The 25496-nt window shown below is 42.8% G+C and overlaps 1 protein-coding gene across 4 annotated transcripts in view; it reads left to right on the top strand.

Annotated features, from left to right (window-relative positions):
• VPS39 (VPS39 subunit of HOPS complex) overlaps positions 1–25496 on the top strand; it is a 449085-nt gene that overhangs the window by 25051 nt on the left and 398538 nt on the right. For all 4 annotated transcript variants that reach the window (XM_075844598.1, XM_075844597.1, XM_075844599.1 and 1 more), the window contains exon 2: positions 10659–10724. In XM_075844598.1, coding sequence (XP_075700713.1) covers positions 10659–10724 — 66 coding nt within the window. The remainder of the gene's footprint in view (positions 1–10658; positions 10725–25496) is intronic.

The following is a 25496-nucleotide window of genomic DNA, read 5'->3' as shown; positions in this document are numbered from 1 at the left end:
GTACACCTATTAAGCCCTGCCTACGGTTTAACTAATAAAAACAATAATCGCCCTGTTTCCCTGATCAACTCCTTTTATTATTAGAAAAAAAATTAAAACATGAAAAAAAACTATACAAAATAGGTATCGCCGCATTCAGAACGGCCTGATCTATAAAAATGTCACATTATTTGTACCGCACGGTGAACACCGTAAAAAATTTTAATAAAAAACAATGACAGCATTTTTTTTTTTTGGTCATCTTGTCTCAAAAACAATGTAATAAAAGTGATAAAAAAGTAACGCAAAATGGTACCAATAGAAACTACAGTTTGTCACGCATAAAACAAGTCCTCCCGCAGCGATATGAAATAAAGTTATGACTGTCAGAAAATGGCGACACTATTTTTATTGTGGGAATGTAGTGAAACGTAAAAAAACAATATAAATTTGTTGTCGCTGTAATCGTATCGCCCCGCAGAATAAAGTTAACATGTTGTTTATACTGCACGGTGAACACTGGAAAAAAAAACCAAAAAAAACGTGCTAGAGTGGCTGTTTTTTTGGTTTCCTCATCTCCCAAAAAATTGAATAAATAGTGATAAAAAAAAATGGAACCAATAAAAATTACAGCTCGTTCCACAAAAAACAAGCCCTCACAGAGCACCATCAACGTAAAAATAACACATTATGACTCTCAAAACCCAATGATGCAAAATGATGCTAAATGACGGCCCAGACTCCTTTTTTAGGTCCAGTAAAATTTCACTAAATACCCCACATCGTCATTTGCTGGACCCCACAGGTGGACCCTGTAGATGCAGCGGAGGTGAGGAAACTTTAGGGCCTTGTGCTGCTTATAGAGCTAGTGAAGAAGTCAAAGATTAGGCAATACTGGAGCGCAGATATTTTGTATAATACCCCAATAAAGCGTATAACACCAATCCATGGATTATTCATTCACCCCATTATTACATCATCCTATTATGACCTGTTGCACTCCGCCCAGCTTGCATATGCCCTTGATGTACTCCGCCCAGCTTACATATACCCTGATGTACTCCGCCCAGTTTACATATGCTCCCACATTATAAGCTGAAATACCAGTAAAACACCAAGCAATATCTGCGCTTCAAAAGCCAAATGGTGGTCCAACTGAGCCTGGCAGTGTGCCCAAACCGCAATTTATGACCACATATGGGGTATTACTGTATTCTGGAGAACCCGCTTAACAATTTATGTGATGTGTGGCTACGGTGGTACAAGCTGGGCACAACACATTGGGCACTGAAATGGCATATCTGGAAAACCGCAATTTTCAATCTGCAACATCTATAGTTTACACATTTTTGCAAATCACTTGTGCGGTCAAAATGCTCACTACACCCCTAGATAAATTCTTTGAGGGATCTAGTTTCCAAAATGTTTCTGGCGTACCACTCCACTGTACTGATACTATAGCTCAGCTCAATTCAACATGGTGTCAAAAAACTAATCTTGTAAAATCTCCACTCCAAATACTAAATGGTGCTACTTCCCTTTAGAGCCTTGCTGTGTGTCAAAATAGCAGTTTATGACCATGTGGGGTATTCCCCTACTCTGGAGAGAATGCTTTTAAAATGTTACGGTGCTTTTTCTCTTTTATTTGTTGAGAGAATGAAAAATGTTTAACTACTGCTACGTCTTATTGGAAAATAATGTAATTTTTCATTTTCACTGCCCATTTGTAATAAAATCTATGAGACACCTGTGGGGTCAAAATGCTCACTACCCCCCTAGATGAATTCCTCAATGGTTGTAGTTTGCCAAATGGAGTCACTTTTGGGGAGTTTCCACTGTACTGGTACCTAAGGGGCTTTGCAAACGCGACATGGTGCAGAAAAACCAATCCAGCAAAATCTGCTCGCCAAATGGCACTCCTTCCCTTCTAAGCCCTGATGTGTGATACAGTGGCTTATTACCACATATGGGGTATTTCCGTACTCTGGAGAAGTTGCTTTGCAAAAGTTATGGTGCTTTTTCTCCTTTATTTGATGAGAAAATTAAACATTTTGACCTAAAGCTACATCTTAGTGGAAAAAAAATAAATTATTTTTACTGCGCAATTCTAATGAAATCTATGAAACACCTGGGGGGTCAAAATGCTTACTACACCACTAGTTGAATTCCTCTAGGGGTGTAGTTTCCCAAATGGAGTAAATTTTGGTGGGTTTCCTTTGTTTTTCACCACAAGACCTCTTCTAACCTGACATGGTGCCTGAAATATTTAAGAAAAGGAAGGCCGAAAAATACACTAGGTGCTCCTTTGCTTCTGGGGCTTTTGTTTCAGGCCCGTAGAACACTAGGGCCACATGTGGGATATTTCTAAAAACTGCAGAATCAGGACAATAAATATTCAGTTGTGTTTCTCTTGTAAAAACCTTCAGTATTACAGGAAAAATTGATTAAAATGGAATTTCTGCAAAAAAAAATGAAATTTGCAAATTTCCCTTCCACTTTGCTTTAATTCCTGTGACACGCATAAGGGGTTAAGAAACTTTCTAAATGCTGTTTTGAATACTATAAGGGGTGTCGTTTTTAAAATGGGGTGATTTGTAGGGGTTCCTAATATATAAGGCCCTCAAAGCCACTTCAGAACTGAACTGGTTCCTGTAAAAATAGCCTTTTGAAATTTTCTTGAAAATATGAGAAATTGCTGCTAAACTTATAAGCCTTGTAACGTCCTAGAAAAATAAAAGGATGTTCAAAAAATTATGCAAACATAAAGTAGACATATGGGAAATGTTAACTAGTCACTATTTTGTGTGGTATAACTATCTGTCTTACAAGCAGATACATTTGAATTTAGAAAAATGCTAATTTTTGGAAATTTTTTTTAAATTTTGGTGTTTTTCACATATAAATATTGAATTTATCGACCAAATTTTTTCACTGACATAAAGTACAACATGTCACGAGAAAACAATTTCAGAATCGTTCGGATACGTAAAAGAATTCTGGAGTTATTACCACATAAAGTGACACGTCAGATTTAAAAAATGAGGCTGTGTGATATGGTCCAAAAGTGGCTGCATCCTTAAGGGGTTAAGACTACTAATCCCTCATTTCTCTTCCATTGGTTTCTAAAAGCAAATTTAGATCCTCTTTAAAAACCTCATTTAATTGCGAGAGCCATGATTGATCTCGCATACGAAAGTCCATATGCCTGGAGCCAGACGCTGTGAAAAGCACACAGAAAAATATTATAGTTAACATAAATCTCACAGGACAGGTTACTGGTTAGGTGATACTGACATAGTATTAACCACCTCCCATAAATTTCAAAGATCAGTACCAGAATAGAGACTCCAATGATATCAAGTATTCAGCACTGAGAAAAAGGAGTCAAACACTATAAGTATCAAAAAAATAGAAAAATTAATTTGATTAAATTTGTATAAAAACTAGAGGATCTAAAAACGAAATCTGTATCTGGACCACATTCATGGTAACAATGACACCACATTGGTTACAAAGTACTTATTCATAATACAGAGCACATACTATTGAGGGATCAGCATTGCCACAGCAAAGGATACATACATATTATCCGCACAAAACATGTTCCCTGTCCAAAAAAGACCACCATTGAAAATTCATAGAGGTGGATAGTCAGTATATGACACAGGTATAGTCATGGACCAGAAGGGGATGTAACCCAGAGAGAGTTTATAAGCGGGTAAGTAACCTAAAGGCCTAATGTATACAAAATGTCCAATGAAAATTTTTTGGGAAAATCAAGATAAATTGTCAATGCCTTACCCGTAAATATGAGGTGTAGTCACATGACCCAGATGGTGAGGTAGCGCCCCAGACGTGCGTGTCGCCTGTACAGCATTTTCAAGGGGTGCAAATGATGTGTTTCTGCCCAGTTTAAATAGTGGGCAGAAGTGATCAGATGGTGTACTTACGGCGAATAGAGGGACTGGTCAAACGTCGCATGTGCGCAATTTTTTATGGAGGTGGTTAATACTATGTCAGTATCACCTAACCAGTAACCTGTCCTGTGAGATTTGTTAACTAGGGTGGCAATTTGTAGTGTAACAAACATGGCATGGTCGGAGTTGCCAATACCAATGGTAAGTTGTATGAGGTGGATAGTAGAACGGGTAGTCTCGTTGGATGGGGCAGTCGCCAAGCGTCAATGAGGTGTAGGCTGGAGAGGGCTTTTTTGATCGCACTAAGTTTACGGAATGAGAGATGAGCGGTATGATTCGAGGAATCCAACTGTGGGTTCATGGCTACATTGAAGTTGCCTCCAATGATGAAGGTTCCTTCTGAAACAACACGGAACGCTTCAAGTGTATTACAAAGTCAGTGGCTTTGGTTCACATTAGGTTAAATGTTAGCTACAGAGAAAAGATCATTGGCTATCTTTCGTTTTTAAAATAAATATTGTCCCTCGGGATCTGCTTGTAGAGCTATCTGTGTAAATGGTGCATTTTTGCTAACCGCTATGCTAACTCCGACAGCTGCTTTAGTGGCATGAGTGCTATGGTATGAGTGGGAATAGTAAGCACAGGATAGAGTTGGAATATGAGTGACACAAAAGTGGGTCTCTTGCAGGAAGATTAAATCTGCCTTCTGCTTTCTGAGGGAGGCTATAATTTGAAAGTTTGTGGGCAATTCAGCCCTTTTAACATAGTAGGAGGACAACTTTATATTAGCCATAAACCTTCGTAGTAGAATGGACTAGCGTATGAGGTTAAAGCCCATGAGAGGGTGGTGTAGATGACCTAAGGAAAAGTTAGGTGATAGAAAAGGTGGAAGGGATGGGATGTCATAGAAGTGAAAAAGGCATATGGTCTGAAACCAAAAGTGGTAATACCTAAAATTGCTACTATACAACACATAATAGTTAAGCAAACTGGTAATGATGGTTCTTGAGCTGAAAGGCAAAGCCAATGTAGGAATCATTATTACATTACAAGGAGTTGCAGAATGTAGGGGGGGGGGGGCGGGACATAGGTAAAATATGCTTTGGCGGTAAGTCACTAGTGGTCCGGCATTACTCCCAAACCCATAGAAACGGGAGAGGAGTAGTCCAGGTCAGCGACCGTTCTCCAGCAGAAGTCGTTCAGGTATCTCCATCGCTAGTGCGGTCTATTCTCTGTTCAGGGGATTTAGGTTTGTGGTGAATAGTCCAGGCGTCGATAGCTGGTAAAGCAGGTAGATCATCAATGGACAGTAACGGGAGCCAAGACGGTATTTCCAATAAAGTTATGTTGACTTTCTCCCAGGCATGGTCGAGATCAGCAGGTGTTCTGATAAATATCTGTTTTACCTTCTTTTGAGATAGCGACTACAAAAGGGAACAGTCAATGGACGGGCAATTTCTGAACTCTCAGGGCATCCAGCAGTGGTTTAAGCAAGCGGCATTTCGCCAGTGTAGACGGAGAATTGTCCTGAACAACTTGGTAGGAGCATCCATCATAAGAGAGAGGTTGTTGGTCCCTTGCTGCTTTGTCGCATAGCAGCAGTGTCCGGGTAGGCTAAGAGTCAATAGACCATATCTCTCGGAGGTTCACCTTGTACAGGCTTGGGTCTTGGAGCTCTGTGTATTTGCTCCATTTTAATGGTGTCTGCTCTGTCAGGGCCAAGAAAGGAGGCAAATATTTCAGAGGCCATCTGGCAAAAGCCTCAGAGACATCTCTAACCTGCAGGTTTTTCCTCCTACTTCTGTTTTTCTGGTCTTCCACTTCCATGCGAGCTGTGTTGATGTGCTCTCTATGGAGCTTTGTTGAAGGGCGGCATTGTGAGTGATGAGGGCTGACTGTCGATGTTCCATGGTTTCAACTCTACACAGAAATGAAGAAAAGACCCTGGTAGTTGGTGGGCACTAGAACATCATCTATACAAAATTGCCACCGGCAAAGAACCCTATTTCCCAACTACCACTAAATAATTGTTATCTTTATTAAGCTATATAAGCAAACAGATGAACCACATATATGTTTAAAAGTAAACCTGCATGCTGCTTGAGGAGTAGTACCATAGGATAATGCCTATGTAGTATATGGTACACAGTGCTAATAATTGCCGGCGCCTGCAGAACGCTGAGCCAAATCAACAATAAAAACCTAAAAATAGTCAAAACCATGTTTATACTGATAAAATATATTATTTTATTGGTACAAAATATAAAAAACACACACATTAAAATCAAAGTGTGAAGCAATTGAGGCCAGTCCGTTGTCAATAGTTGGATAATAAATAAACATATATATGTTTTGAAAGTTTCATGAGTAAGGCCTAGTGCACACTTCAGTCTTTTTCTTCAGGGTGCTAGCCGTTTTTCTGACGGCTAGCACCCTGACCCATTCATTTCAATGGGGCCATGCACACTTCCGTTTTTTTGACGGTCCCGTTGCTCCGTTCCGACAAAAGTAGAGCATGTCCTACTTTGGTCCGAAATTCCGTGACCGTGAGGCCCATGCAAGTCAATGGGGCCGTCAAAAAAACTGACGGCATCGGCCGGGCGGGTAGAAGTACATTACAGATATAGTACACTAATCGGCAGCCACTTGTCTCTTTCCATCACTGATAGAGAGAAGAGGCTGCTGATAAAAATAAAATAATAAACCGTTCATACGTACCCCGATTGTCTTGATGACGAGTCCCTCTTCTTCCTCCAGTCCGACCTTCCTGTATGACGCGGCAGTCCATATGGCCGTTGCAGCCTGTGATTTGGCTGCAGAGGCGGTCACGTGGGATGAAGCTTCATCCCTGGAGGCCGGCCTTCTGACGTCATCCAGACTTGCGTGACCGCCACTGCAGCCTGTGATTGGCTGCAGCGGTGACATGGGATGAAACGTCACCCCTGGAGGCCGGAAGGGAGGAAAATGCAGGGGGCTCTGGGTAAGTATGAATTGATTTTCTTTCTATTTCATAAATTGTATTTTGCGAGCGCCGAGCATGGTCATTCTTCAGCGCTAGTCACTATCCAGGGTGCTGAAAGTGTTACCGCCTATCAGTGCAGCCCATTAACTCTTTCAGCACCCTGTACAGTGACTAGCGCTGAGCAACCCTGCTCTTTCAGCACCCTGGACAGTACTGCACTCGGAAACTGAAACACAGAGTGCACACGGAAATCACACGGCCGCTAAAACGGGCTCAAGGACCTATCAAAAACGGCCGTGAAAACGGTGATGGAAGTGTGCATGAGGTCTAAGGGTATGTTCACACGGCAGCGTCCGTAACGGCTGAAATTGCGGGGATGTTTTCAGGAGAAAACATCCCCGTAATTTCAGCCGTAACGGCATGTGCAGGCGCTTGAACGCCGCGTCCATTACAGACGTAATTGGCGCTGCTTTTCATTGGAGTCAATGAATAACGGCTCCAATTATGCCCCAAGAAGTGACAGGTCACTTCTTTGACGCGGGCGTCTATTTACGCGCCGTCATTTGACAGCGGCGCGTAAATATACGCCTCGTGTATACGCCTCGTGTGAACAGACAAACGTCAGCCCATTGCTTTCAATGGGCAGATGTTAGTCAACGCTATCGAGGCGCATTTTTCGGACGTAATTCAGGGCAAAAACGCCCGAATTACGTCCGTAATTAGTGCGTGTGAACATACCCTAAGGCTTGGAGTAACTGCAACCAGGAAAGCACATTCAGTGCTCTATGTAGTGTATACAATATAAAAAAAAAACAGGAGACATGTAATGTGTTCTAGATAATATGCAAAGAGTCCCAGGTCTGAGTAATCATTTGAAGGCAAAGATGCAGTCGGCACCAGACCAAAACAAATGGTTACATAACAAGTATATGTAGATATATAGTATAAGCAACTTACCCATAGATTTGTGCTGCCTGGTGTCACACCAACTCAACAGTAAAGTCACAGGGTCCAGCAACAAAACACGTTGTTTAAAAATTACTCAGAGCCCCCCTGACATGTTTTGCTACACATGTAGCGTCTTCAGGGGTACTGGGACTATTTACCCATGTGGACGCTACATGTGTAGCGAAACAAGTCTAGGGGGAGGGGGAGCACTGAGTAATTTTTAAACAACGTGCTTTGTTGCTGGACCCTGTGACTTGGCTCGGCGTTCTGCAGTCGCCGGCCATTATTGGCACTGTGTACCATATACTACATAGGCATTGTCCTATGGTACTACTCCTCCAGAAGCATGAATGTTTACTTTTAAACATATATGTGGTTCGTCTGTTTGCTTATATAGCTTAATAAAGATAACAATTATTTAGTAGTAGTTGGGAAATAGTTTTTTTTTGCCGGTGGCAATTTTGTATATAGGGTTTCAACTCTGGTACCGATGTGGAGCACGTTGGTCTTGATGTCCAACAGCTCTTTCAGAACTGGAGCGATGGTTCGGTGCGTATCTGCCTATGTAAAGCCCTGGAGATAGGGGCCATGTTTGTATCCTCACCAGCATCTGAGTTGTCCGCTAGACTCTCAGCATCTGAGTCCTCCGCCAGGCCTTGGAGCCTCGTGACAGAAGCTCTTTGAGCTGTTCCCCAGGGAGGCTGCTGATTTTCTTTGCAGGTATTTGTCCATCTCAGACTGGATTTTAAAGAGGCTCTGTCACCAGATTTTGCAACCCCTATCTGCTATTGCAGCAGATAGGTGCTGCAATGTAGATTACAGTAACGTTTTTATTTTTAAAAAACGAGCATTTTTGGCCAAGTTATGGCCATTTTTGTATTTATGCAAATGAGGCTTGCAAAAGTACAACTGGGCGTGTGGAAAAGTAAAAGTACAACTGGGCGTGTATTATGTGCGTACATCGGGGCGTGTTTACTACTTTTACTAGCTGGGCTTTCTGACGAGAAGTATCATCCACTTCTCTTCAGAACGCCCAGCTTCTGGCAGTGCAGACACAGCCGTGTTCTCGAGAGATCACGCTGTGACGTCACTCACAGGTCCTGCATCGTGTCAGACGAGCCGGCACCAGAAGCTACAGATGATTCTGCAGCAGCATCGGCGTTTGCAGGTAAATCGATGTAGCTACTTACCTGCAAACGCTGATGCTGCTGCAGAATCAACTGTAGCCTCTGGTGCCGATGTGGCCGACACGATGCAGGACCTGTGAGTGACGTCACAGATCTGCACTGCCAGAAGCTGGGCGTTCTGAAGAGAAGTGGATGATACTTCTCATCAGAACGCCCAGCTAGTAATAGTAGTAAACACGCCCCGATGTACGCACATAATACACGCCCAGTTGTACTTTTACTTTTCAACACGCCCAGTTGTACTTTTGCAAGCCTCATTTGCATAAATACAAAAATGGACATAACTTGGCCAAAAATGCTCGTTTTTAAAAAATAAAAACGTTACTGTAATCTACATTGCAGCGCCTATCTGCTGCAATAGCAGATAGGGGTTGCAAAATCTGGTGACAGAGCCTCTTTAAGCTGTTTAGAGGTCACAGGATGGTCTTTGGTCTTATCTCTGTTCGGTTTCACCATTGTCGCCAATGTGGCTGCCCAATGAAGGCTGTCAGACTGGTAGTGAATGGTGGCTTTTTGAGATCAGCCAGCTTCCCTGAACATGGCTAGACTCCGCCCCCGGTCCCTGCTGTTTTTAGTTCAGATTTGCTGTGGAATTTTCCGCAGCATATCCCACCTGTTTGAACGTTGCATTCATAGTTGCCTTTTTTGCCTAGTTCAAATTACTGCAGCGAACAGATTTCATATCACATATCACACTCCGTGTGATTACCACATAATTTTCGGTGATTGCAGTGTTTTTTTGTTTTACCTTTTTTTGTTTTTTAAAAAACACGGCATGGCTAAACTCTTGTATTTTCTCTGCAGTTTTGCCCATCGAACACTATAGAAAAACATCAGCATTAAAAATTGACATTTACAAGCAGTACAATAAGGCACTTTGTAGTTTTTACTGGAGAACCACAAGTTGGAGACAACTGTTGTGAAATAAGGGTGAGCAACCTGTGGCACTCCAGCTGTTCTAAAACTACAATTCTCAGCATGCCCTAACAGCCTCTGCTTTCCCAACAGCTGCAGTGCCGTGGGTTGCTTACCACTATAAAAGCCTACAGCAAGGAATTGGCTTATGACATTTGAAATCCTTAAAGGAACAGTGTCACCAACATTTTTTTTTTTTTTTTATATCAGTTTTATGTTAGGGTTTTATTAAAAACGTTTATATTTATTTGTGTGTTTGTGTGTTACTTTTTTCTATTTTTACACTTTTTCTTCCCTATGGGGGCTGCCATTTTTTTTCCATTTCTGTATGTGTCGATTAACGACACATACAGACATGGAATACGGCAGCTCCAGTCCCATAGGGACTGCGAACGGGGCCCGTTCCATCCACTATGGAGGGGGGGATTCTGAGAGCTCACTAGAGCGAGGGAATTTTTCCCAATTTTGCAGCATAAAGCAATGTGGTTGCTTTACCACATGCAATGCTGCAATTTTGGGAATTGCTCCATCTAGTGACCAGTGCTGGGAAATATTATAAATTGAATCCAATTTATAATATTTCCTGACTCGTGAAAAAAATAAAAAAAATTAGAACAATGTTTAATCACCTACACACTAATTGTTTAACTAAAAAAAAAAAAACATGTTTTGCTGGCATTACATTCTCTTTAAAGTCCATTTGTTCAGTGGTTTTCCAAAAGCAATGGTAACAATATGCTTTCTTTTCAGAGGACTGGCTTCTTGTTGGAACTAAACAGGGACATCTACTACTGTACAAAGTCAAAAAAGAGCAAGGTGAGTCCCATCAACATACATACAGAAATTGTTTATATTAAAATGGGGTGACTTTACATCTAACCCATTGACATTTGTCATAACTGTACGTCATGGTCGGCAACGGATTGCCGGAATTTGTCGTACAGTTACGACAAACTGATAGCGCCAGCTGTATTTTACAGGTGACACACTGCTGTAATGCTCAGGATTGTAGCTGGCTTTGATTCTAACCAATTAACTCCTAAGATGCCGCAGTCAATAGTGACCACAGCATCTAAGTGGTTTGTAGCCTTTCGGCACCCCCGTGACACAATCGTGGGGTTGATGGTTGCTGTGGCAACCGGAGGCCTAAATTTGTCCTCCCGGTTTCCCAGGTATGAAAGCCTATTAGGCCCTACCAAAGACAGGGTCTAATAGGCTTCCTGTCAGTGTAAATCCGGCAGTTCTAATACATTGCACTATAATCTATTTTCTCGTTTGTTACGTTGGGGGGGGGGGACGGGACGACACGACACAGACCGTGGGTATATGTTGTTGCCACTAGGAGGCTTGTTACTAAGAATTTAGTCTTTAGTCTTTGCTGCAGTAGCAGGAGTTTCTGCCTCCTACAGACATTAAGCTGAGTCTTAACCAGGGGCGTAGCTAAAGGCTCATGGGCCCCGATGCAAAAGTTCTTATTGGGGCCCCCCCCGCAAACTCCTCATGGCCGACCGTCTGCAGCTTTCAGCTGCATCGCTGGGTCTCCTAAGTGACCTAACAATGCAGCACTAGCAGCCGGTGCATCACTAAGGCTGGGTTCACACACCCTATTTACGGATGTAATTCGGGCGTTTTAGCATTGAATTACGTCTGAAAATGCGGCTGAAAAGCGTCGGCAAACATCTGCCCAGTCATTTGAATGGGTCTTACGATGTTCTGTGCCGACGGTCATTTTTTTTACGCACCCCTGTCAAAAGGCGGCGCGTAAAAAAGACGGCCGCGTCAAAGGTGCCTGTCACTTCTTCAGACATAAATGGAGCCATTTTCCATGGAAAAACCGCTCCAATTACGTCCGTAATGGACGCTGCGAAAGACGCCTGCACATGCCATTACGTCTGAAATTCCGGAGCTGTTTTCTCCTGAAAACTGCACCGTAATTTCAGCCGTAACGGACGCTGCCGTGTGAACATACCCTCAGGGCTTAAAATGTCAGGGGAAATAGCCCCAATACATATGTGCCCGCCCAAAAAAAAATGTGTGTGTATAGGAGACAGCATAGCATATCTATAGCACTACGACCCTATAAACTATGGATAGGATTAGATACATTGGCTCAGCAGACAGTATCACACATGATAGGATTAGATACAGTGGCTCAGCAGACAGTACCACACATGATAGGATTAGATACAGTGGCTCAGCAGACAGTATCACACATGAGAGGATTAGATATAGGGCCCAGCAGACCGTATCACACATGATAGGATTAGATGCAGGGCCCAGCAGACAGTATCACACGTGATAGGATTAGATACAGGGCTCAGCTCGCTGACATTGCGGCTCCAGCGTTGGACCCAGGAAAGGTAAGAATAATAATTTTGCTTCTTTATGTGTTACTGATTATTTTTGTGTGTTTGTGTTTTTTTACAGGTTCGGTTGTTGGACTTCGGATTCGAGGACTTCAATGACGGCGTTTTTTTTATTCTCAATAAAATGGTTAATGAGGGTTGTGTTTTTTTATTTCAATAAAATATTTTTTCTATGTGCTTGTATCTTTTTAAACTTTATTATCACCGCCTTAGTAATGGCCGCTGGCTGATTGACAACCTCCATTACTAAGGCGGGGCTTAATGTTAGCAGGTGCAGAGGCCAACACTAACCCCCCATTATTACCCCGATACCCACCGCCACCAGGGGTACTGGGAGAGCCGGGTACCAACCAGTACCCGACCAACTGTAGTGACGGGCAGGCACCGGGGCGGCCGCAGGCTGGTAGTATTAGGCTGGGGAAGGCCAAAAACAGTGGCACCTACCACCCTGGTAATGCTGCCTGCTGCTGCTTTGTTGTATCTGGCTGGTTATGAAAATTGGGGGGGACCCGACATCGTTCTTTACAATTTTTTTTTAAAATGACGTGGGGTCCCCCCCCATTTTTCATAACCAGCCAGATACAATAAAGCAGCAGCAGGCTAGCATCACCAGGGTGGGAAGGGCCTCTGTATCTGGCCTTTCCCCTCCTGATACTACCAGCCTGCGGCCGCCCCAGTGGCCGACCATCACTACAGATGGTCAGGTACTGGATCATACCCGGCTCTTCCCAGCACCCCTGGTGGCGGTGGGTATCGGGGTAATAAAGGGGGTTAGTGTTAGCCTCTGCATCGGCTTACACTAAGCCCCGCCTTAGCAATGGATGCTGTCAATCAGCCGGCGGCCATTACTAAGGCGGTAGTAATATAGTTTAAAAAAAAACAAAGACATAGAAAAAATATTTTATTGAAATAAAAAAAAACACACACAACCCTCGTTAACCATTTTATTGATAAGAAAAAGCCGTCGTTGAAGTAGTCCTGGAATCCGACGTAGTCCAACGACCGAACCTGTAAGAAAACACACAAAAAACGATTAGTTACACATGTGTTAGGCTTAGATACAGGGCCCATGTGTGATACTGTCTGTGGGACCCTGTATCTAAGCCAACCACAAGGTAGGCTTAGATACAGGGTCCAGCAGACAGTAATCTTATACAGTATAAGATTACTGTGTGCTGGGGCCCTGTATCTAAACCTACAGTGTGGTAGGCTTATATACAGGGCCCAGCAGACACGATCACGCATGAGCCATGTATCTAAGCCTACCATGTGATTGGCTTAGATACAGGGCCCAGCAGACTGTCTCATGGGCCCCCTAAGCCTGCTACATCGTAGGCTTAGGGGTTGTGCAGTCCCTAAACATTGATGGCCTATCCTCAGGATAGGCCATCAATAGCTGATGTGTCTCCCGGGACCCGCAAATCAGCTGTTTTGAAGGGGCCGCAGCACTCGTACGAGAGCCGCTTCCCCTTCATTTCACTTACTCGCTCACACTGTGAATCGCCGACACCGATTCACAGTGTGACCGGAATGAAGGGGAGCAGCTCTCGTACGAGTGCTGCGGCCCCTTCAAAACAGCCGATTGGCGGGTCCCGGGAGTCGGACCCCGCCAGTCAGGGCTAATCTTACCTTCCTCTTCAGCCGCGGCGGTAGTTCTGTCGTCTCGATGCTGTGTGCGGCGCATAGCGCTGTGACGTCATGCGTTGCGCACAGTGCTTGACGTCAGGACCTCTGCTGCGATCCGGAACCAGGAAGGTAAGTAAAGTCTGTTACTATAGTAACAGGGGCCCGCGGCCCGAGTTACTATAGTAACTTTTTATTGATGTGGTGCGGGGGGCCGTGGGCCCCCCTGGCTTCAGGGTCCGCTCGCAATTGCGACCGCTGCGACCCCTATAGCTACGCCAGTGGTCTTAACCCCTTTGCGCACCTCGACGTGCAGTTATGTCAGTGCTTTGACAGTTAACCGCTGCATGGCGCTACACCGCAGCGGCGGTTAACTGTGCAGGGTGCCTGCCCTGCATTCGCCGTTGCTGATCAGCGGCCCATCGCCGCTGATTTCGGCAGTTAACCCCATCGATTCAGCATTCGATTGCAACAGCCGAATTTAAGGTGTTTAGCGCAGATCGGGAGCCCCCACGTGAAATCACGGAGGCTGGCGATGGTACCCATGGCAACCGGACGCCAGACAATGGCTTACGGGCTGCCATGTACAGAAGCCCATGAGGACCAGCCGTAGGCTTCCTGTCAGAGTGACTGTCACGTCACAATGACAGTTGGAATGCATTACACTACGTAGGTAGTGTAATGTATTCCAGCAGCGATCAGAGCTGCAAGTCTAAGTGTCCCCTAGTGGAACAAGTAAAGAAAGTAAAAAAAGAATAAAAATATTTTTAAAAACGTATAAAAATAAAAGTTATTGGTGACATAAACAAGAACTGCTTTTTTTCCTATAATAAGTCTTTTATTATAGGAAAAAAAATGAACACTTAAAAAAAAAGTACACATATTTGGTATCACCGCGTTCGTAACGACCCCAACTATAAAACTGTCATATTTTTCCTGCACGGTGAACACCACAAATTAAATAAACGAAAAACAATGCCAGAAATACTATTTTTTTTGGTCACCACTCCTCCCAAAATATACAATCAAAAAGTCGCATGCACGCCAAAATAGTACCAATACAAACTACAACCCGTCCCGCAAAAAACAAGCCCTTACACAGCTTTTTTTGACTGAAAAATAAAAAAGTTATGGCTCTCAGAATAAGGTGACACAAAAAATAATTTATTTTATAAATAAATTCTTTTGTTGCGCAAACACTGCAAAATGTAAAAAAAAACTATATACATATGATATCGCCGTAAACGTATCGACTCGCAGAATAAAATATAATGGTCATTTATAGCCCAGTGTGAACGCCGTAAAAAATAAATCAAAAACATTGTCAGAATTGATGGTTTTTGGTCACCTTACTTGACGAAAAATGGAATAAAAAGTGATCAAAAAAATCGCATGTACCCCAAAATGGTACCAATGAAAACTACAGATTGTCCCGCAACAAATAAGCCCTCACACGGCTCCGGTGGTGAAAAAAGAAAAAAAATTCCGGCTCCCAGAATATGGCGACGCAAAATGTGCAGTGTTCCAAAAGCGGATAAGATCGGGCGCCATTTATAAATGCGACACTGGCCACATATCTGCGGATTATTATTTATTTACCCCATTATTATACCCTCTTATTATGCCCCTTATGTACGCTGCCCAGCCTACATATGCCCCCACATTATAAACTGAAACGGCAGCAAAACGCCAGAGCTACTACCAAGCAAAATCTGCGCTCCCTAAAGCCAAATACCGCTCCCTCCTTTCTCAGACCTACAGCGTGCCCAAACAGCAGTTTACATCTACCGATATGGCATCGCCATACCCTGGAGAACCCGGTTAATATTTTATGAGGTATTTGTGGCACAAACTGGGCACAACATATAGTGCACTAAAATGGCATATCAGTGGAAAATTGTAATTTTCACTCTGCACCATCCGCTGCAAATTAAAGCCTTTGCGCACCACGACTTAATAGCATGTCGTGGTGTGGGGGCTGATGTATGGAGTGTCTCATACGCTGAGCCTGCGCCATACGCTGCGGGTGTCAGCTGTGTACTACAGCTGATACCCGGGACTAACGGACAGAAACAGCGATCGCATTGTTACAGGAGCCTGTAAAAATCACAATATACTGCAATACATTAGTATTGCAGTGTATTGTACCAGTGATCTAATGATTGCTGCTTCAAGTCTCCTAGGGGGACTAATAAAATGTGTAAAAACAAAAGTAAATAGTTATTATTAGTGGAAAAAACTAAAGTCCAAAAATAACCCTTTTCACATTTTTTCTCTAAAGTAATGTAAAAATATAAAAAAATACACAAAATTGGTAACGCTGCGTCTCTAAAAGTCCAAGCTATTATAATATATCATTATTTAACTCGCACGGTGAAAGCCGTGAAAAATAAAGCATTTGAAACTGCAAAATCGCTGTTTTTTGGTCACCTTGACTCCATCAAAAAAATTTAATAAAAAGTGCCCAAAAAGTTGTATGTACCAAAAAAATTGTACCAATAAAAACTACAGCTCGTCCCGCAAAAAATAAGCCCTGATACCACTCTATTGACGGAAAAATAAAACCGTTATGGCTCTCTGAATGCGGGGAGGAAAAATGAAAAAGCAAAACGTGGATCAGTTCGGAAAGGATTCATTACTTTCTAATGGAAAAAAAATTTATGACCACGTGTGGGGTATAGCCATACTTGGGAGAAATTGCTTTACAAATGTTGGGGTGCTTTTTCCTCCTCTATCCTTTGTGAAATTGAAAAATAATGTGGAAATAATGTTGATATTAATTTTCACTGCCTAATTCTAATAAATTCTGTGGGGTATAAATGCTCACTATACCCCTAGATAGATTCCTTAAATGGTGTAGTTTCCAAAATGGGGTTACTTTTAGGGGGGCTTCCAGTATTTTGGTCCCTCGGGGGGCTTTGCAAATTCGACATGACACCCAAAAACTATTCCATCTAAATTTGAGCTCCAAAAGCCAAATAGCGCTCCTTCACTTCTAAGCCCCGGTGTGGATCCAAACAGCACTTTATTACCACATATGGCGTATTTACGTAATCGGGAGAAATTGTTTGACAAATGTAGTTTATTCCTTGTAAAAAATAAAAAGTTTTTACAGAAAAAAGTAGATTTTTACCTTTACAGACGAAGTCCAATCAATTCGGCAAAACTGTGGGGTCAAAATGCTAACTTTACCCCTAGAAAAATTCCTTGAGGGGTGTAGTTTCCAAAATGGGGTCACTTTTGGGGGGTATTTACTGTTTTGGTACCACAAGACCTATTCAAACCTGACATGGTGCCTAAAATATATTCTAAAAAAAGGAGGCCCCAAAATCCACTAGGTGCTCCTTTGCATCTGATTCCTGTCTTTCAGTCCATTAGAACACTAGGGCCACATGTGGGATATTTCTAAAAATTGCAGAATCTGTGCAATAAATATTGAGTTGCATTTCTCGGGTAAAATCTTGTGTGGTACAGATTTTTTTTTATTATAAATTATTTTTGGCAAAAAAAAATGACATTTTTAAATTTCACCTCTACTTTGCTTTAATTCCTGTGAAACGCCTAAAGGGTTAAACCACTTTCTGAATGCTGTTTTGAATACTTTGAGGGGTGCAGTTTTCAAAATGGGGTGATTTATGGGGTCTTTCTAATATATAAGGCCCTCAAAGCCACTACAGAACTGAACTGGTCCCTTAAAAAATAGGCTTTTGAAATTTTCTTGAAAATATGAGAAATTGCTGCTAAAGTTCTAAAAAAAGAATCTTCAAAAAATGATGCAAACATAAATTAGATATATAGGAAATGTTAACTAGTAAATATTTTACTAATTTTTGCTAATTTTCTCTAAATGTTGCTTTTTAAAAATAAATATTTCATTTATCAACCAAATTTTTTCACTAACATAAAGTACGTCACGAGAAAACAATCTCAGAATCACTTGGATAGGTAAAAGCATTCCAGAGTTATTACCACATAAATTGACACGTCAGATTTTAAAAATCGGCTTCGTCCTAAAGGCCAAAACAGGCTCAGTCCTAAAGGCGTTAAACTAACAAATGTTGTCCAAAATGTTTTTCCCGTTTTTATCTGGGGGTTAAAGGGTTTCCCCTCCAAGGCAGGCACTCCGTGTCATACTAAAAATGCGCCGTTGTCCACCTGCTCATGAAGACAATCGGGACAAGAGTGTCAGCTCCTCTGTCACCCACCAGCCTAAGGAGAAAGTCTCACAACCCCTCCCACTAGTGTCTCCCCTTACTGAAGGGTGAACCACTGAGGGGGTGCTCCCACTGGTCACTCATCTGGGAGCTGGAGAATAAAGACATGCAGTTGAGTGTTACAATACCCTCTCCCTTCCTGGTCCTCTACTTGTGTAGAGCACTGTGGGAGCACACTACCTGGGGTCTGCAAGACTCCGCCCACTGGCTGTTACTTTTTCGGGCTCTGCAGGCCCTTAACACTTAAAGGGACAGTGTCATGATTATTTTTTTTTAATTAATTTTATGTTTTTATTTAATAAAATATTATATTGAGTTTATTTAATTTTTCACACACAGTTTTTTTTTTTTTATTAACACTTTCTCACTTTACTGGGGGCTGCCATGGTTTATTTAATCTGTGTCTGTGTCTCTTAAGGACCCATACACAGATGGAATACGGCAGCGCAATGCATGGGGCACAAATGAACGGCTCCCGTCTATTGCCTCAGTTCAGAGCCACACAGCAGAGAAGCTGGTTTGTAGGGAGATAGCAGGCGCCATTATGAAGACCGGCTGAACTGCAAGTAAGGTGTGTGTCTCTGACCCTCTCTCTCACAGACCCCTGCTCTCGTGACCCCCCCCCCCCCTCGGCCCCTCACCCCAACACCTGCTGTAACTGTGTGTGTGTGGCAGTGCTGTGTGTGTGTCTGTGTGCAGTAGTGCTGAGTGCGTGCGTGTAGCAGTGCTGTGTCCTATTTTTGTGCAGCGGAGTATGCACGCGTGCCGCTGATCCTTCATAGCCGCTTATCAGCTGTTTTGAAGAATCAGTGGCGAGCACCCCCTCCCCCTCACACACACACACACATTCCCCCAAACATGCAAAATCAAGCGTGTTTTCGCAAGTAAAATCCGCAAAAAAAACGTGTCAAATACACGCCGTCTGAACCTGTCAACTGAAAAGTCATTCGCTTTACTTTCATCATTCTAAGGGTATGTTCACACGCAGTGTTTTCGGGCCGTAAACTTCCTGATAAATCTGAAGCAGAACACCTACAAACATCTGCCCATTGGTTTCAATGGGAAATACGGCGTTCTGTTCCGACGGGCCGTTTTTTTACGCAGCCGTTTTCCAAAAATGGCACGTAAAAAAACGCCCACCAAAAAGAAGTGCATATGACTTCTTGGGACGTTTTTGGAGCCGTTTTTCATTGACTCTATAGAAAACCGCTCCAAAAACAGCCGTAAAAAATGCCGCCAAAAACACGAGTTTGATTAAAAAATGGCTGAAAATTCAGGAGCTGTTTTCCCTTTGTTTAGTAAGCGTTTGAACATACCCTTAGCCTTTTGGTGTGTCCTATAGCTTCTGCCAGCTGCCATTTGTACAATCACACCCAAAATTGCAGCCGGACACGTGTCTTCAAATTGCTAAGCACTTTTCCTGGTTTGTAGGAGGGGGGGGGGGGGTGCTAGATTCCCTCCCACATTTACGGCAGCTGTGAGTCAGGTTGCTTTGCCTTATTCACCTTGCTGTAATTCTGGGAAGTGCTCCCTCTGGTGGCCAACATGTCAAATTATTATTTAATTTTTAATACTTTCCACCATGTGGAAGAAGAAAAAAAATACAGTAAAAAAATATAATAAAAATAAGTAACTTGCTTAAAAAACAAAACGTTTAATTCGCGACACATTCCCTTTAATAAGCGCTATTTCCAGCTGGCCTGTAGCCGGGGGTGCCATCTTTGACTTTCACTATATGCAACACCATTTAATGCTGAATAGTGCCGGTGGCACCGTCTTGCGGCACTGTGTGTGTGTGTAACCAGGTGGTGGGCGGACCCTCTGCTCATCCAATAACGTTCCTTTCTCTACACCCTCGTGGGTTATCAGCCTCTATCCTATCATTGACTAAGCTTGACCACATGACTGCCGACGGCGAATCGCGGCGCGGCCTATCTTTCACACTCTGTATCGTCTTCATTCGGAGAGACGCTGCTTCAGGCCACAGAACCTCCTGACCGAGTCTTGCTGCCTTTGCATCTTGGACAGTGCATACACTCCAGGAACCGGGTAGGACCGACACTAGACCTATCTCTCTACATGTGCTCTAGCCCTCAGTCCCTGAGCTTTTTCACTCAATGTAGAAGTACTCACCTAGCAGACCTAGGTAACCAGGCAGCCATTACTCCTAATCTAATGTGGAGTTATTGATTTGCTGTGCAGTACTTAATTGTTTAACTACATTAAAAAATAAAAAAATTCTAGCGACACATTCCCTTTATTATTTAAATGATTACACATTGTTTTCATTTTTTCACAAGTCAGGAAATATTATAAATTAGATTCTAATTTATGACATTTCCATGTGCTGGTCACTAGAGGGAGCAGTTCCCAAAATTGCAGCATGGTCAATGTGGTAAAGCAACCTCCTTGCTTTATGCTGCAAATTTGGGGTAGACACACTCGCTCTAGTGTCCTCACACAATCCCCCCTCCCTTATTCTGGCTAGTACCAGGAGAAGGAGGGGGTTTAATCTTCAAACCTCCTACACTGTGTGCCGCCATTTTTGAGCGACTGCACAGTGTAGGAGGATTAGATATACTGTCTGCTTAGCACTGTAACACGAACATACACGTACATAATACACACTTCATATACACGAACATAAATACCTGCTCCTGCCACCGCTGCCGATCTCCGCTCCTATGCCTTGCGCCTTCGCTTCCTTGAACATATGGCCGGAAGCCGCGGCCAGAAGTCATCATCTTACTGTCCGGCAGCGGCTTCCGGTCCACATGAAAATGGCACCGGATTTCGCTCTGCTAACTAGCTTCGTTTTGGTCTGTGTGGCATGCGCCGTTCCCACACAGACGGCGTACGCTGCAGAGAATGGAACGGCTCCCGTTTGCATACTCTATGGGGATGTATGCGCCGTATTCCATCTCTGTATGTGTCGTTAATTGACACATACAGAGATGAAAAAAAATGTCAGCCCCCATAGAGAAGTAAAAGTAAGAAAAAAGTAAAAAGTAGAACACAAATAAATAAATAAATAAAATTTATTTTAATATCATACTAAAAGCAATATTATAAAAAAATATAGAAATTTCATGACACCTTTAGTTTTAAGACGACTCCTTGCCATGTCACCCTACATCTTTTAGGATAGTGTGTGGTGACGCCCTCTATTGCAATGACTGGCCCTAGAGGAGAGTCTTCTCATTATCATAGTCCCTATTTGATGCTTGCTGGCTGTCATGGTCTGTGGGTATGTGGACCCACTAGGCCGCACGCCGAAGCAGGGAGGCATCTGGCCAAACAGAGCACTCAAGCAATACAAAGTCAAGCACAAGGGTACCTGAATAGTCCAGGCAGTGGCAGAGGCTTTAGTACGGATGGAGGTGGGTGCAGCAGGTTGCGGATGACCGCAGGTGCAGTAGGATGCGCCAGACGTGGCGGACAACAGCAAGAGCACCAGGACACGACTTCAGTCACTAACAGGCTTATGAACAATAACACAGCATGGGATAGAGGAAACAGGCAGCAGGGCACGGGAACAGGGCAAACACTAAGGGACCATTTGCAAAGACTAACATGGGAACACTAACAACGCTTAGGCAATGAGCAAAGGGGCAGAGCCCTTTTTATAGTCCAGGGTCATCATGGGCTAATTAATGATGATTCCCATGCCCTTTAAGGCCGGGCACAAGCGTGCGTGCGCACCCTACGGGACACAGCGGACTGGAGCGGAAGATACATGGCTGCAGCCGCCGGGGGATGAGTAATCCCGACGGGCCGTGGATGCTGCACTGGCCTCCTGGCCAAGCATCTGTGGCTTCTGCACCCGCCTCCTCCAGTGTAGCTTACACCTGGTTTTGTGGGAATTGACCCGTACTAGGCCAGTCCCCTTTCTAGGACCGTTGTTAACCTTGCGGACCTTATCCAGGCAATGTTAGGCAGGTTGGTTGGTCTTTCTGACCTGACATTCTTGCGTGGCAGGCCACTAAAACATGCCAGTTCCACACGATTAGCTTTGTTTTTTCCCCGGCCTCTTCTGCCACCCCTCCCCCACTGGAGGTGCACTCCGATGTCGCCTCTCCCCCTATCAGAGGGGGAACCTTCTGATTCGGATACGGATGACAAGAAGTCTTCCAAACTGTCCACTTATATTAAAGTGCTTATTAAGGCAGTCTGTGACACTTAATAGGTCACGTTTGTTTACTCTAGCTGGTTGGATGTGCTATATCCTTTTCCGGAAGAGGTCTCTTCTCAGTGGGATAAGTCCACGTGGCGGACCCTCCGCTATCCTGCATGGCCTTTTGTCATTCCCGCCTTTGAGGTTACTGACTATGCCTTATGTCCTAATTTTGCCTCAACCTAGGTCAGCAGAGCTACCACTGAATGGGTGTACCAAATTTGTCATGGTTTCCTTTCTGGGATTTCTCAGGAGAAATATGTTGATCTGTCCCATCACCTGCGTCCAAGTACCTGTGTGAGGCATCTATTGATACTGCTTATCTGGTGGTTCATGCTTGATTCTCCAGCACTTTGTCCTTCAGACAGCCATCCCACCAGGACGAGGAGGCCAAACCTTAATTTAAGGCTTGCCGCTTCTGACAACCCTGACCTCCGTCTGCCAAGGCCGTAGGTGGTAAATCCACCTCCTTCTGCATTTCAAGGATGGTTGGCTCTCACACATTTAGGACGCCTGGGTTTAGGAAGTGGTATCCTCCGGAAACCAAATTGAAACTACCAGTCTCCCCCAATAGTGTGTTTTCCTGTACGCTGTTCACTAGTTCCCCCTCCAGGGCGGCCACCTGTTTTCAAGCAATCGATTCTCTGCTCCTTCAAGTACTTTTTATTTAGGTGCCCACAACCCAAACGTTCCAGGGGTTCTACTTCTTCAAATATATTTTTTGTGTCAAAGACTGCTCGGTTTGGCTTATCCTCAAGCGTCACAATGCATATGTCAAGGTCCGCCATTTCCGCTTGGAATCCCTGCGAACAGTCATCAATTCCATGGAACAGGGGGAGTTTTTTTCCTCGGTGGACATCAATTGCACCCACATTATACATGGTTGCGAGACTTTTATGTCGAGTGTAAGGGTATCTTCACACGCAAACTCAAAAACGTCTGAAAATACGGAGCTGGTTTCAAGGGAAAACCGCTCCTGACTTTCAGACGTTTTTTAAGCCACTCGCGATTTTCGCTGCGTTTTTTTCCGGCCGTTTTTGGAGCTGTTTTCTATAGTCTATGAAAAACGGCTCCAAAAACGTCCCAAGAAGTGACCTGCCATTTTTTTACGCGGACGTTTTTCAAAACGGTCGCGTAAAAAAAGGGCCTGTCGGAACAGAACGCTGTTTTTCCCGTTGAAATCAATGGGCAGATGTTTGGAGGTGTTCTGCTTCCGATTTTTCGGCGTAGACGGCTGAATATAGGCCGTGTGAACATACCCTAACAAGGGAATCTTTTACAATTAAAACTCTGATTAACTGCAGTAATAACTATGTTATATACTTAAATGTACATGCAACCTACAATATGTGGGGAGAACCACGCAACAACTTCGGTGTAGAATTAGTAAACATAGATCTAATGTAAAAATTGGTTTCTTGAAACATAGTAGATCTCGACATTAAATTACAGTACACAAGTGATTTTAGGAACATCCTAGTTACTCCGATCAGACTTATTTCTCCATCATGTGGGGATAGATTTACCAGATTGAAACAGAGAGAACTACTGGATTTTTAAGCTATCCTGCTTACAGCCTAGTGGTCTCAATGATTTGTCTGAAGCCTTATTCGATTAAATGTAATAATTTGTTAACTCATATAGTCTGTTTCTTTAATTGTATACATTGAGAACTAGATTATTACCGATATAAGTTGTCTCTTCGTGTTTTTAGCGATATGTTCATTCCTTTATTATATATGTATATATGATTGTTTTTTTTAGCATTATTCATATTATGCCACATTATATTATATTCACACGTTTTTCCTTTTATCCTAATTATTTTGTGATCTCATTTGCGTTCTGCTTGTATATTAGATATGACAATAATATCTATAAAAACATATTTACTATCTATTTTATCTCCTAGTTTTGATATATATATATATATATATATATATATTTTTTTATTATTATAACCCCCCGCCCCCATCTTTCCTTTTGTATATGGGAGTATTTACCTGCTCCGTTCTTCTCTTGATGTTTCATTACATCCCTCTCTGTCCGTTTCCTGGCATTGCTAACACCAACCTTTTCGAAGTTTCGCCTTTTCTCCTTTCTGGTCCTCTGCGGCTTCCCTCGCTCCCTGGTTGCCATGCCTATGGTTACTCTTGCGGGCCATGCGCGACTCCTGCTTCCTCCTCGTTACTATGTGTCCGCATCCCTTCCATGATGATGATCTAAAGGGACACGTAAATATATTATGTTTATTGACTTCTCTCCTTTTTATTATATATTCTTTTTGATATTTCTCCCTATGTTTGATTGCCGTTCTTTTCCCCTGATCAATTTGTTTCTCTCTTCTGTACGCTACGTGATACTCTGCGTCTTCACAAACTAGTGCCCTTTCTACTGACCCTTATTATAATTCCCAAATAACATCATATAAGTTATTTTTTGTATTCATTTTATGTTTAAATTTACATATTTTTAACCTACACCCGTTCCCTGATGACGTTACTGACTTTTGTACTTTTTTAAAAAAAACTTTTGGGCGTTTTTTTTTCTGTTTGTGTTTTATGATCCTGCTTAAGATGTGTATATTAGATGCCATTTTTATATATAAATATAATATAAAATTCAAAAAGCAATTTGAAACCGTTGCTCTATTGTCCAGAAAGGTTATCCCCAAGTGCAAGAATCTAAAAAAACATTCTCACCGACAAAATCTAAAAGACGGGTTTGTACATGTCCTTCTGGTCTCGTATATGTTGGGCAGACTATCCAGCATATACGAGACTGCATTTCCCAACCTAAATCTACGATTAGATGCAAAAATCTATTATTACCCTTGCCTAACTATTTTGTCAAAGAAGGGCTTAAAATATCAAATTCTGTAACGGGTGATGACACCGCGGAGGGGATCGAGATTAAACGTCTAAAATGTAGAGAAACATTTAGAATTCATACTATGCAATCACTGCAACCATGGGGGTTAAATAGAGATTGTGATGTACACGGTTTACAGTAAGATTCAATAGTAAGATATTAACTTCTGTATTTTCTAGGTTCATTATGGGAAATTTTGTGAATTATTGCAATAATGAGATATTGTGAACAATTGATGTATTGACGTTGTCTTACATGCTGTAATTTTGATATTTTTTATGTATTACACTTGCAGGCTCGTTTTAGAGATATTGATCTAATTAAAAAGGATGCCCTACAC

This window comes from Rhinoderma darwinii, chromosome 12 (genome assembly GCF_050947455.1).
Source record: "Rhinoderma darwinii isolate aRhiDar2 chromosome 12, aRhiDar2.hap1, whole genome shotgun sequence".
NCBI lineage: Eukaryota > Metazoa > Chordata > Amphibia > Anura > Rhinodermatidae > Rhinoderma > Rhinoderma darwinii.
The sequence above is the reverse complement of the archived record's forward strand: the minus strand, read 5'-3'. Positions and strand labels throughout refer to the sequence as shown.